The 12,607-nt window shown below is 49.1% G+C and overlaps 1 protein-coding gene across 1 annotated transcript in view; it reads right to left on the minus strand.

Moving 5' to 3' along the window:
• Positions 1–372: 372 nt before the first annotated feature.
• Positions 373–12,607, minus strand: part of ATP6V1B1 (ATPase H+ transporting V1 subunit B1) — a 39,474-nt gene continuing 27,239 nt past the window's right edge. Inside the window, exons 6-14 of the mRNA XM_036750966.1 lie at positions 12,126–12,265; positions 11,017–11,118; positions 10,157–10,254; positions 6,680–6,803; positions 6,200–6,350; positions 5,775–5,857; positions 4,871–4,975; positions 1,119–1,248; positions 373–1,005 (exon numbers count right to left, since the gene is read on the minus strand). Coding sequence (XP_036606861.1) covers positions 809–1,005; positions 1,119–1,248; positions 4,871–4,975; positions 5,775–5,857; positions 6,200–6,350; positions 6,680–6,803; positions 10,157–10,254; positions 11,017–11,118; positions 12,126–12,265 — 1,130 coding nt within the window. The 3' untranslated portion in view covers positions 373–808. The remainder of the gene's footprint in view (positions 1,006–1,118; positions 1,249–4,870; positions 4,976–5,774; positions 5,858–6,199; positions 6,351–6,679; positions 6,804–10,156; positions 10,255–11,016; positions 11,119–12,125; positions 12,266–12,607) is intronic.

The following is a 12,607-nucleotide window of genomic DNA, read 5'->3' on the forward strand; positions in this document are numbered from 1 at the left end:
TCTAGCATTTAATGACTCCCTTTATTTTCTTCTAACTACTTCCCCTTCCACCCCCACCCCCACCCCTTAACTTACACTTTCATTTTCCCCAAATCAGGGAAAGGGGTGGCCAGGGGGGATCTGGAACTGGTAGAGAATTAGGATTTGTGAGTGGTCTAAGATTCAGATGCAAGTGAGCACTAGAACCCTGCCAAACAGTTAGGGGTATATGTTTGTTTGCATGTTATTTCTCCCATTAGATTGTAAGCTTCTTGAGGCCTGGGCCTGTTTTTTCCCTCTTTTTGTATCCCCAGCACTAAGCCCAATGACTGGTATTTAGGAGGCAATTACTAAATGCTTATTGAGTGATTTGCCAAGCCACGCACACCTGTGTACTCTTCTCAAGCAATAGGATTTTTAATAGAAGATAGTAGCTGGCATTGGCAGGGTAGGGAGCTCTTCTCCCATTTCTTTCTTCTTCATTTCTCCCTCCCTGCTAGTATCCAAGGGAAATGATGGAGAAACTTGGCCTCTGGGGAAGGATCTAGGGTAGGGCTTGAGCTTTCCTTATTTGTCAGAAGGAGGGGAGGTGAAGTGATGGAGGGGAGGGGGGACAGAAGTCTAGGGGCAGAGCTACCCCCAAAGCGTTTGGCTGGAGGGAGATGCAGATGGAGTTCAGATTGGGTGGTGGGAGTGCCTGGGGTGGGACCAGAGCAGATCAGAGGCCCCAGAACTAGGGCTAGGGAGAGGTCAGTGGAGGGAGTGGGGCTTGGGCATAAGGCATGGCCCACTGAGGTGTTATTGCTGAGGGTGGGATCCAGGGGCAGCCTTAGAGCATGGAGTCAGAGGCATCAGAGGTGTCAGTGGGGCCTGGGCTTGGGGGCAGGGCCTGATGCAAGGTCTCTCGAGGGTAGAACTCTTCTATGACGCTCTGGGGGATCCGTTTGAGCATCTCTTTGGGGAAGATGCGCAGCAGCTGCCAGCCAAGGTCCAGGGACTCAAATACGCTTCGGTTTTCATAGGGGCCTGAGGAAGAGGAGGAGAAACCAAGAAAGGGGCTGACACAGACTCGGACAGATGCTCCCTCTCCTCTTGCTCAATTCTTCCATGGGACCCCTCTGCCCCCCACATCCTCCTACCCTGGTTGATGAAATTCTTCTCAAACTTCTGCAGAAACTCAAGGTACAGAAGGTCTTCTGAGGTCAAGGCCTCCTCCCCCACCACTGCCTTCATGGCCTGAACGTCCTTTCCAATGGCGTAGCAAGCATACTGTAGGGAGGGAACAGACGGATGGGGCTTGGGGCCTGGGCCCCAGCCTTTTAGGGAGGCCAACCCAGGGCAACTTGAGGCCTGGACCCTGGCTTTAGTGCTTTGGCTCTCCTCCCTCCCCTTTCCCAACACCTGTTACCTCACCTTGGGTTTCACAGAATTTGGACTACTCTCAGAAGTCAGCTAATCACAGGATTGGGAGCTGGAAAGAACCTTAGAGCCATGTTGTGCAGTCAGGGAAACCTGGGTTCAAATCCTGCCTCACTTACTAGCTTGTATGACCCTGGGTCAGTCACAACTTCTCTGAGTCTACTCTGTTAAATGACATCTAAGGATCCTTCCAGCTCTAAGTCGATGATCCTGGCTGATCTAGCCCAGCTCCCTTGAATTTTCAGGTGGAAAAGTTGAGGCCGGGAGAATAAGAACAGCTCATAGTCACACAAGCATTTAAGTATTTAAGTTGTGCTAAGCCCTGGGGGGATGAGAAAAGGCCAAGAAGTACTCCACCTTGGACAGAGACTTCCCAGAGAAGCTCCGAGGTAGGTAATCTAAGTTAATCGTTATCCTGAGTTTACAGATGATGAAACTGAAGTTCTGAGAGGTCAGTCAGTCAATGAACACTTATGGTCATGCCCAAGCTTACACAGTGACTAAGCATCAGAACAGGACTCAAACCCAAGTCCCCTGACTTTGTGTTCTGGGAATCTTTCCATTGCATTGTACTGCCTTTCCCTTCCATTCTATCATGTCAATCAAGGTCTCACAGCTGGAGTTGGAGGTGAGTTGGCCCAGCCTTCCACGTGCCCTAAGCCATGCATGTGCTTATGTATGTGTTCTCCATGGAGGTATCCCGGATGCATGCATTCCCGGCAAGAGCCCATCAGTCAGTCAGTAAGTCAATTAGCATGAGGCTCCACGCACTGATACGCTACCCAGGTGTGTGCCCTCTCTATCTATTCCCAGGACACAGGTGCTCATGTAAATACCTTCCATGCATATTCCCTGGCAATGTATGTACTCTGCATATGTGCCTTCCTCCATTGGTAATGTGGGGAGAGACACCATGTGGACATTGTGCAGGGTATATTTTCTTGACACTGAATTTACTATATTGTTTGATTAAATGTCTTTTGCTTTGAACTAATGTGGCATATAGTTGGCTGGTAAAAGGAAAATACATTGGTGGGCTTGTGAGCAGATAGTGAACCTGCGATGTTATTTTTTGATGGGCCCCTGTGTGGGGGCAGCAAGTACTATACTAGTCACAGAATCATTGATTTAGAGTTGGAAATAATTTCAGAAAAGGCTGGATATGAAAAATTCAGAGAAACTTGAGAAGACTTATAAGAACTGATGCAGAACGAAGTGAGCAGAACCAGGGAAAAGGACGACGATGATAAAAGAAAAGAAAACGCCTCTGAAAGACTTCAGAACTCATCAGTTTAGTGACCTATGACAACAGGAGCTATGCTTCTCACTTCCTGATAGAGTGGTGGTAGATTCTAGGTGTGGGGTGCGTGACTCCTACATCTGCAGACACGGCCAATTTGTTGGTTTGTTGAACTTAACCAAACAAGTGTTAGAAGGTTCTATTTGGGGCTAGTTATGGGGAAGAGATAGTGATTTTTTTTTAAAAAAAGAGCATCAATCAAACTTTAAAAAAAGAAAAGAGAGATCTATCTCTATAGATGCACTCATTCTGCCTGAGGGTGGGCATGGAATTGACCTAAAGGGGAAGTGACTTGCCTATGCTCACACAGATACTAAGAAGCAAAGCTGCTAATCAAACCTAGTTCCTTAAAAAAGAAATCATTTCAAATGAGAAACACTGAGTATGGAGGAGGAGGTGGACAGCTGGCCTCAAAGACGGAAGACCTGGGTTTAAGTCATGTTCCTGACACATACTGGCTGTGTGCCCCTGGACAGGTTACAGCCTCTCAGTGCTCTAGGCAACTGTCTTAGACTGTGGGTTGCAGAGGAGATGCTGATGGGCACTGGTACGGTGAGTTTGTTCACATGGGAGTTCCTTAGACCAGTGAAATTACAGGCCTGGTAGTTTTCCTCTTCATATGAAAAGGGGCACATAAGTAACACATAGGACATGGCTCCATTTCCTCTGAAACCTCATTGTGGTGATGGTGGTGGTGGGGTCACCCTGGGGCTTCAAAATCTATGCCAGTAAAGCACAAATATCAGCAGATACAATTCAATAGAATAGGCTTCTCATCCAGTCTGGGGGTCTGTCACCCCATTCCTTGCCTTGTTAAGTTCCACAGGCAGCTGACCACCAACGGGCTCAATTTGTTAAATTGTGGAGAATTCAGGATTGGCTCAGTGGAGGGAATGCCCACTCTGGTGAAATATCAAGTCTTTCTAACATTAGGGTAGAACATGGGCTCTGAGTTATGGCTTGAGAAAGGGGGCTGGGCTTCACTGAATTGTCCAAACTCTTTGTTGTTCAGTTGTGTCCGACTCTTCATGACCCCATTTGGGATTTTCTTGGCAAAGGTACTGGAATGATTTGCCATCTCCTTCTGCAGCTTATTTTACAGGTGAGGAAACTGAGGCAAACAGGGTAAAGTGACTTGCCCAGGGTCACACAGCTAGTAAGTGTCTGGGGCTCTATCCACGATTCACCTAGCTGCCCCTGTTGATACTCTTACCCAGTCCCATCTATGAACACTGTGGCACACCTCTGAGAAGACTGAAGGGGTCAGATACACCACTTCATCCTTTTTCAGTCATAGACCCCTCTGGCAGCCTTCTCTTTTTGGAATAATGTTTTTAAATGCATAAAATACAGAGGATTACAAGAGAAACCAATTATGTTGAAATATGACATGCTAAAATATTGACGAAACAAGTCCAGGGAGCTCAGGGTAAGAATCCGGGATCAGTCTTGCCCTTGTTAGTCCCAGGCTTCTAGTACTTAATGAATCTGTGAAAAAAATCACTGTGTGGGTAGTACCTCCACTGAGCTAGATTGCAGCTCTTTTATAGCTTAGCAGATGATCTAAAAGCAGCAGTTTGGCCAAAAATGTCATTCCCCTATTGGCTAATCTGGTGATTTGAAGATTTTTAACAAGCATTTATAAAGTGCCTACTATGTGCTAAGAGTTGTATAAATACTATCTCATTTTGCCCTTGAAACTATTTTGTGAAGTAGGTACTATAACCATCCCCATGTTACAGATAAGGGAACCAAGGCACACAGAAGGTAAGTGACTTGCCCAGGGTTACACAGCTAGTAAGTGTCTGAGGCGGGATTTGAACTCAGGTCTTCCTGGCTCTAATTAGGTCTTGGACTCTCCCCTCCACCACCTCACTGCCCCTGAGGAGACTCTCTGAAGTTAGCTGGGCTGATGCTTGGACACAAGGTATTTTCTCCAGGTCAGTATTAGAAGCTTGTCCAGCTTGTGTTGTGCTGGTGCAGCCTTTAAGAAGTGAGATCTCAGAGGAAGAAGCCATCAGTGAAAGGTCAGCTCCACACCCTAAACAAATGGGTGACTTTGGAAAGGGGCATCCAGCCTTGGGACAGGCAGCGGAGCTGAGTTCCCCACACTTTGAAATGGCACAATCAGCGACTCCGCGCTTGGTCTGCTCCCCTGCGTCCTTTCCTTACCAGCTGGTTTGAGACGTCACCATGGTCCTTCCTCGTCATGCCCTCCCCAATGGCCGACTTCATCAGACGGGAGAGGGAGGGAAGCACGTTGATGGGAGGGTAGATCTGAGGGAGTAGAAAGGGATAACAGGAGTTAGGGGAGGGCAGAAAGGGTAGTGGGCCAATGAGCAGTGGCCACCCTCCAGGGTCCTCTCTAGATCTGGGGATGCTGCTGCTGGTGCCTTCTCTGATCACTCTGGATATACCCTGTGTGTACAGAGTGGTTGGCACACCATCTCCCCTTTAGAAGAGGGGAGTGCCTCGAACCTGACTCTGGTTTTGCCTTTTTTTTTTTCTCTCCAGAGCTTAGCACAGCATGTGGTACACAGTCAGTGCTTAATAAATGCTTATTGACTGGCTGATAGCTCCAGGAATGCCTTCTCCCCATGGGTGAAAGATAAGAACCAACTGGACAGATTATGAGTGGCTTATTTTTTTTTTTTGGCCTCATCATTCCCTTTTTCTAATCAGGCTGAGATAGGGAAGGTGAATGAAAAGAGGAAGGAAACCCGGCCTTATTTCTAAATGCTAGGCCATTAGAGCACACTGATGTTTTGGGGAGCTGGAAGGAGACCATTTTCAGTAGTGGAGGGAGTGCTGAATTTGAAGCCAGAGGCCCTGGGTTTGAATCCCAACTCTGCCATTTACTAACTGTGATTACTCATCTTGGCCTTGGTTTCCCCACTTGTAAAAGGAGGGAGTGTCAAATCTTCCTTATGACTATATCCGTTCTCTTAGCCGACTAAGGAAATGAGACCTCTGCTTGTAGTTATCCCTTTGAGTGGTTCAAAGACCATAGATCTGGGCTGGGAGAGAAAGCGCCATTGAGCAGGAAGAAAGTGAAGGGGAGGGACACTGGCGGTACCTGTCTGTTGTGCAGTTGTCTGTCCACGTAGATCTGTCCCTCCGTAATGAAGCCAGTCAGGTCAGGGATGGGGTGGGTGATATCTGGAGTAGAGAGTTTGGACTTGAGTGGGACTGGGAACCAAGTTCTTTCCATCATGCCAAGAAACCACGTCCTCTCCAATGAATATCAAAGGATTATAGATTTATTAGAGTTGAAAGGAACTTTAGAAGACACCTAGTCCAACCCTCTTCATTTTACAAATAGGAAAACCAAGGCACAGAGTGGTTAAGGGACTTGTCAGTGGTCATATAGACTCTCAGGCATTCTGGCTGCCTTGGAGATATCTGACTCTGGGTAGGAGTCAGGGATGGGACTGAAGCAAGGGGAGAGATGGCAAGGGAAGTTGTTAGGGGTGGGGAGGAAGCCTGCAGGGGAGTCCTCACCGTCATTGGGCATCGTGAGAATGGGGATCTGTGTGATGGAACCTGCCCGGCCTTCCACTCGGCCTGCCCGCTCATAGATGGTGGCCAGATCTGTGTACATGTACCCAGGGAAACCACGCCGGCCAGGTACCTCCTCCCTGGCAGCTGAGACCTAGGTGTGCCCGCCACCAGCATCAGGGAGAGAGACAGAGACTCAGAGAGAGTCACCCGGAGACAAAGCAGACATGGGAATAAATGGAGACAGACAAGAGACAGAAGTAGCAATAGAGAGGCAGGAAGAGAGATAGACCAAGGCAGATACAACAGAAAAGCAGAAAGAGAACCAGGGATTGAAAAATTCATCAGAGGAGTTGTGGTCCACCAGCTGTCTCTTCTTCTGGATCCAAGGAGGGATTGGAATGGTGCCTTCCTACTGTTCCCCCCCATCCCCCTCATGCCCTTGCCCTGCCCCCTCCCCCCTCGCTTAGTCCCCAGCCTCACCTCTCTCAGAGCCTCTGCATAGGAGCTCATGTCTGTTAGTATGACTAACACATGCTTCTCACACTGATAGGCAAGGAACTCAGCTGTAGTCAGGGCTAGGCGGGGTGTGATGATCCGTTCAATCCTGGGGGTATGAGGAATGGAGAAGGGAGCTAATGAACTCAGGTTTAAGCTGGGCTTCTGAGCATGTGCAGTTCAGATCCGAGAACTGGGTGAGGTTACCTCCTTAGTTCCAATTCAATTGAACAGAATAAGCACCTACTATGTGCCCGGCACAGTGCTAAGGCTTAAGATACACAGACACTGACCCTTTAAGAAGGGGGGATACAACGCTGCAAAGGAATGCTTTTCTGCATGGATGGGCTTTCTTTTGGATGTGTTTTCATTGGTAGACAACATACCTTCCACCCATGCTAACTAGCCCCTGCTCTGCAACGCATAATCTTGGTGAGTTGCCTGAGCTATTGAGAGGTTGGGGTCACACAGCCATCGCTATCAAAAGTGGGACTTGAACCTGGGTGGGCAGGTAAGTGCTGGACTTGGAGGTAGGCAGACCTGAGTTCAAATCCCACTTACCAGCTGGGTGACCCTGGGCAAGTCACTTAACCTCTGTCTGTTTCCGTGTCCTCATCTGTAAAATGAGGCACCTACCTCCCAGGGTTGTTGCGAGGATGGATGAAGTATGTGCACAAACCTTTTACAAACTTTAAAGTGCTATGCACACGTTAGCCATCACTGTTCCTTGTTCTGGGCTGGCTTTATCCACTTTGCCATGGTAACTCTCTAGGTTACTCCAAAGGAATACAGGGCAACCAAGAAAGGCTGCAGGTAGGAAGAGGGGAGAAAGGAGGGGGGAATATGCAGCAGCCATGGGGGACCATCTGCGTCAAGACGTGGAGCTTGATGATGGAATGTCTCATGTGGGCTAAAGGTCAGTTTGACGGTACAGACACGCCCCTTCCCCAACCCCCAAACTAGGGAGTCTGGGAAATGGGAAGTAGGTTAAATATAGCGTCCTCCTCACAATGAAGCAAGCCCCTCCAGACAGGGAGCTGAGGCACTCACAGGACACGCTGAAGCAGATTCTCTCCTCTCTCTCTGTCTTTTTCTCCTTCCCCCTTCTTCTTGGACATGGCTAATGCAGGAATTTGTTGTGCATGACTGTACGTATTAGTAATGGCCTTTGTTTTTCTTGCCTTCCCAATGCAGGATGAGGGAGGAGGAAAGAGTTTGGAACTGGAGATAAAAACGGATCTGTAGTGGAGCATGGCACTGAGGTTTTCTGGCTTGCTCCAGCAGCATTCAGGGCCTTGGGAGTGATAACAACTGGAACTTATGACGTACTTTAGGCATATTGCTCCATTTCAGTCTCACAATAACCCTGTGAGGCTGGGGCTATGAGTATCACTGCCCCCACTTTATAGATGAGAAAACTGAGGCTTTGGACAGTCTCAGTGACTTGCTCATAGTCACACAACTAGTGAGTGTTAGAGAAGAGGGACATGGACGTGAGTCCACCTAGAGGGCAGATAAGATGTGTTTGCTATTTTCTGATAGAGGGGCACAAACCACTGCTATTGAGGCCAGGGAATCCTCTGCCCACCTCCAGGAGGGGAGGGTCAGTAGCTGCAGGGACTGGCCATTGACCTTCACCCTCTTGTGTGGCACCACCAGTCTCTGGAAACTCCTCTGCTTCCCAGGGGTTTCCCTCAAGCCCCAGGACTGGAAAGCAGTTCTTGCCGCTGCCTCCACACGCATCACCCTAACCTCTGTACCATACTGCCTCTCACCAATAGATGGTGGAGAGTGGGGGTGACCTAGGGTTGGGGATCAGCAGGGCTAGAATGTCCAAAGGACAAGGAGACACGTATTCAGAGGTGGAAAGCAGTGTCTTGTCTGACTGTGAAGGGAGGGGAGAAAGGAGCCCAGCATTTAGATGGTGCCAACTGTGTGCCAGGCACCATTCAGTACTTTACACATAGGATCTCCTCTGACTCTCATAGCAACTCTGGGAAGTAGGTTATCATTTTAGGACACTGAAGCAGACTTGCCCAGGGTCACACAGTAAGTATCTGGGAATGGATTTGAACCTGTTTCCCTGATTCAAGGGCCCACTTAATAAATGCTTATTGGTTGGTTGACGGGACATTGTGATCAGAGAAGGAAATTTCACAGTTCTGGATAATAATGACAAGTCACATTTATACAGTGTTGTAAGGTTTACAAAATGCTTTCTGTATATGATCTCATTGGATCCTCAGTCTTGTTACTACGTAGCACAATGGATGATATTATGAGTGGAATCTCATCGATAAGGAAGCTGAGGTAGAGAGGCTGTGACTTGCCCAGGGTCACACAGTTACTAAGGGGCTGACTCGGGTGCTCCAGCAATCATGCCACCTGGGAGCTGCTTCAGGTGCTGGTAGCATCGCTAGGTCACAGTCACTCCCGAGACTGGGCTCAAGTCTAGCCTTGCCCTGACTCGCTGGATGATCCGGGGGGTGGGGGGCTCGTTTTTATCTTCTGTAAAACGAGAGGTTTGAGCTTGATGGCCTCTGACGTTCCTGCCAGCTCTCCACCTGTGATCCCATGATCCCTGGAGGCAGCGTTATGTCATGGAAGGAGAGCCACCGTCAGCCCCAGAAAGACCCAGGTCCAAGGTCACCCATGCAGACCGGGTGACCCTGGGCAAGACTCATTCTCTCCCAGTGGTCTGGGCAACTCTCCGAGACAACGAGCTTCTCTGCAGTAGCAGAGGGACTTTCCTCACCTGGGAGTTCCCTTTGTCGAGGCTTTAGTCCTAAGTTCAGTCCCTCTCACTACCTAGGGTCCCAAAGATTTCTTCCAGCACGTACGTGCTATGGTTCCATGGTGCTCATGATGCTCTTGGAAACCAGAGGTCATAGCCCAAGCCTTGCGTTTGGAAGTGACCTTTCCCTTGCCAGCCTCCCTCCGGAGGAAAGTGCTAACACCCTCATGAGATGCCTCCTGGCATTTTCAACTTGACTTTGTATTGTGGGTCTTATTTCTGTCAAGGGATTGTTAGCTCCTGGATGGCAGGGACCCCATCTTCTCTAAATTTTGTATTCCTTTGTGGTGCTGAGAGCATAGGAGACATTCAATGAGTGAGTTTTGAGACAGATAGACAGACAGACAGACACAGAGAGAGATAAAGATAGAGAGAGACCAAGAAACACACACACACACACACACACACACACACACACACACACACACACACGCACACATACACAGGGGGACCAAGACAGAGAGAGAGAGAGAGACAGAGAGACAGAGAGACAGAGAAAGAGACAGAGACAGAGACAGTACAAAGACAGAGACAGAGAGAAGAAAGAGAGACAGGGAGCTTCAGAATGTGGGAAGTCCACATTCCATCCTAGGAGACTTCAGAGTCAGAGCCTTTTAATACATGCGTGCAGGGTGGGAGAAAGGGTTCCAAGGAGCTAGGGGGCTCACGTGGGGTCGTTGGCCAGGTTCAGGAACAGGCAGACATTGCCCATGGTGCCATTCTGCTCAAAGTCAGACTTGAAGAATCGAGCCGTCTCCATGTTTACCTGGTCATTGAGTGGGGAAGGTCACAGGTGAGGTGGAGACAAGAAAAACAACAGCTCCCCCACCCCCACTGGATGGATGGCATGGGACTGTTAAACTAAGATGACTTTCTGAAGGACAGGCACTGGATGGACATTTTCCTCTGGCTTCCTCAGAGGGTAGCTGAGCCAGCCTTGAAGCAGGTGTGGGGTTTGGCAGGTGAGAAGGGTGGCTGGGATAGTGGGGTGTGTGAAGCGGGGGCAGGGCAATGCCTGCCCAGCTATCTCCTATGGTCTTTAGCCAAGCCTTGGTGCTTAAACTGAGAGCTGGAGCTATAGTGTCTCCCAGGGCACCCTGGCCTACCAATTGTTCCTGCTGCCTAGATACCAAGTTCTGTGGTTTCTGTGCCGCCGAAGGACCTACCGCTAGTGCTGTCTGCCCACTTTAAACTCAATAGCCTCTAACTTCACTGTCCTGGAAGCCCCGTTGCCACACCTTAGTTACAGTTCTGCTGAGAGCCACGGCTGAAGTCCCAAAGCTTCCCCAGCCCTCAGGTTGAGCTGACCGCCTACAATTATCTCCTCTCTTATCTTCCTGGGCCATACTGGAAGCCTTTCCCTGCTAACTTCCCTGACCTCCAAGAGCTTCTGTCCTCTTCCTTTTCTCTCTGGCGTAGAAGATGGAGCCACCCATCACAGAGCCTCCCTCCCCACTGACTCCATCTGGCCTCCCCCACTCCCATCCTGCCCCATGAAAGTCTCAGACCCACTTTCTGATTTGCTCACCCCCATGGCTGCAAACACGATGGCAAAGTTATCCTCATGATAATCAATAACATCCTTGGACTTTTTCACCAGCCCTGCTTGGCGGCAAATCTGTGCAGCGATCTATTAGGGAGCAGAAAGAGGGATGGAGGGAGGGAAGGAGAGAGAGAGAGAAAGAGACAGAGACAGAGGGACAGAAACAGAGAGAAACAAGGAAGAGAGGGAGAGGGAGAAAGAGACAGACAGAGAAAGATGGAGTATTAGCATCAGAATGTGGGGAGTCCGTGTTCCATCCTAGGAGACTTTAGAGAGCTCAGAGCCCCTTCAATATTCTGTATCATGTCTCCTCATCTTTGCTGGGAACACTGAAGCTCAGAGTGAAACCAAGCATTATAAACCACACAACAATAAAATATATGTGCATGTGCATGTGGGTGCACATATGTGTGCATGCATGTGTGTGTGTGTACGTGTGGGTTGGTATTTGGGGAATAAGAATGATTAAATGACCAGATGGAGAAACTGAGGCATGCTCAAAGGATGGAACGGATCCTGCCTTGGGGGAAGTTGACATTTTCCTCTCAAAGAAAGGCACCCGGCTGCTGGCAGGGGAGGGGAGCATGAGCTCTGGCTTTTAGCTGAGGACCCAAAACCTTAGCTCTGCTACATACGAAGTCTCTGATCTTGGGAAGGTCGCTTTTCCTCTCTGAGTTTCAGTTTTTTTTTAAACTGTACATTGAGGTATTTGGACTAGATGTTCCCTAATGGTCCTTAGAAACAGTAGGTGAAGCTTAGGTGGCAGAGTGGGTATCTGCTGGACCTGGAGTCAGCAAGATCTGAGTTCAAATGCTGCCTCAGACACTTACTAGCTGTGTGACCCTGGGCAAGTCCCTTTACCGCTGCCCACCTCAGTTTCCCCCTCTGTAAAATGGGGGAAATAATAACCCCAACTTTACAGTGTGTTATTGCGAGGGTCCGATGAGGCGGCATGAAGCACTTCACAAACCTTAAAGCGCCATGTAAATGTCAGTTCTGATCGCAACGACTGCTGATTCCAGGCCAGCTCTCTAGCCACAATGGCATCATGACATGACATGCTGTGTGTCACTACCGTGCTCTTCTCCTCTTACCTCATTATGGGGGAGTCCAGCTGCAGAGAAGATGGGGATCTTCTGGCCCCGGGCAATGCTGTTCATGATGTCGATGGGTGAGATGCCTGTCTGGATCATCTCCTCAGGGTAGATTCGGTTATGGGGGTTGATTGGCTGACCTGGGGAGAGAAGGTGGGGGGAACACAGGGAGGGGGAACACATTATGGGATAGGTTTTGGATAGAACTTGCTATGTCTGCTAGGCTCTGAGCCTCTGATTTCCCTAAAACCACAGTCCCCAGACCCCTGAGTGAGGAAGGAGCCCTAGGAAAAGGAAGGGGAGGGAGGCCAGCCTGAGGAGGATGAAATAGTCCTGAGAAGACGCTCAAATACTTGGGGATGCAGTGGTTTGATACACAGCAATGGGACTGGTTTAGTAATAGAAATGTCACTAAGTTCTGCATTGATCTCCTGCCCTGCTTTGGGCCTGCATCATTGACCCATTGTGCAACCCTGGAAAAA

The sequence above is a fragment of the Trichosurus vulpecula genome, chromosome 3, assembly GCF_011100635.1.
Source record: "Trichosurus vulpecula isolate mTriVul1 chromosome 3, mTriVul1.pri, whole genome shotgun sequence".
Classification (NCBI taxonomy): domain Eukaryota; kingdom Metazoa; phylum Chordata; class Mammalia; order Diprotodontia; family Phalangeridae; genus Trichosurus; species Trichosurus vulpecula.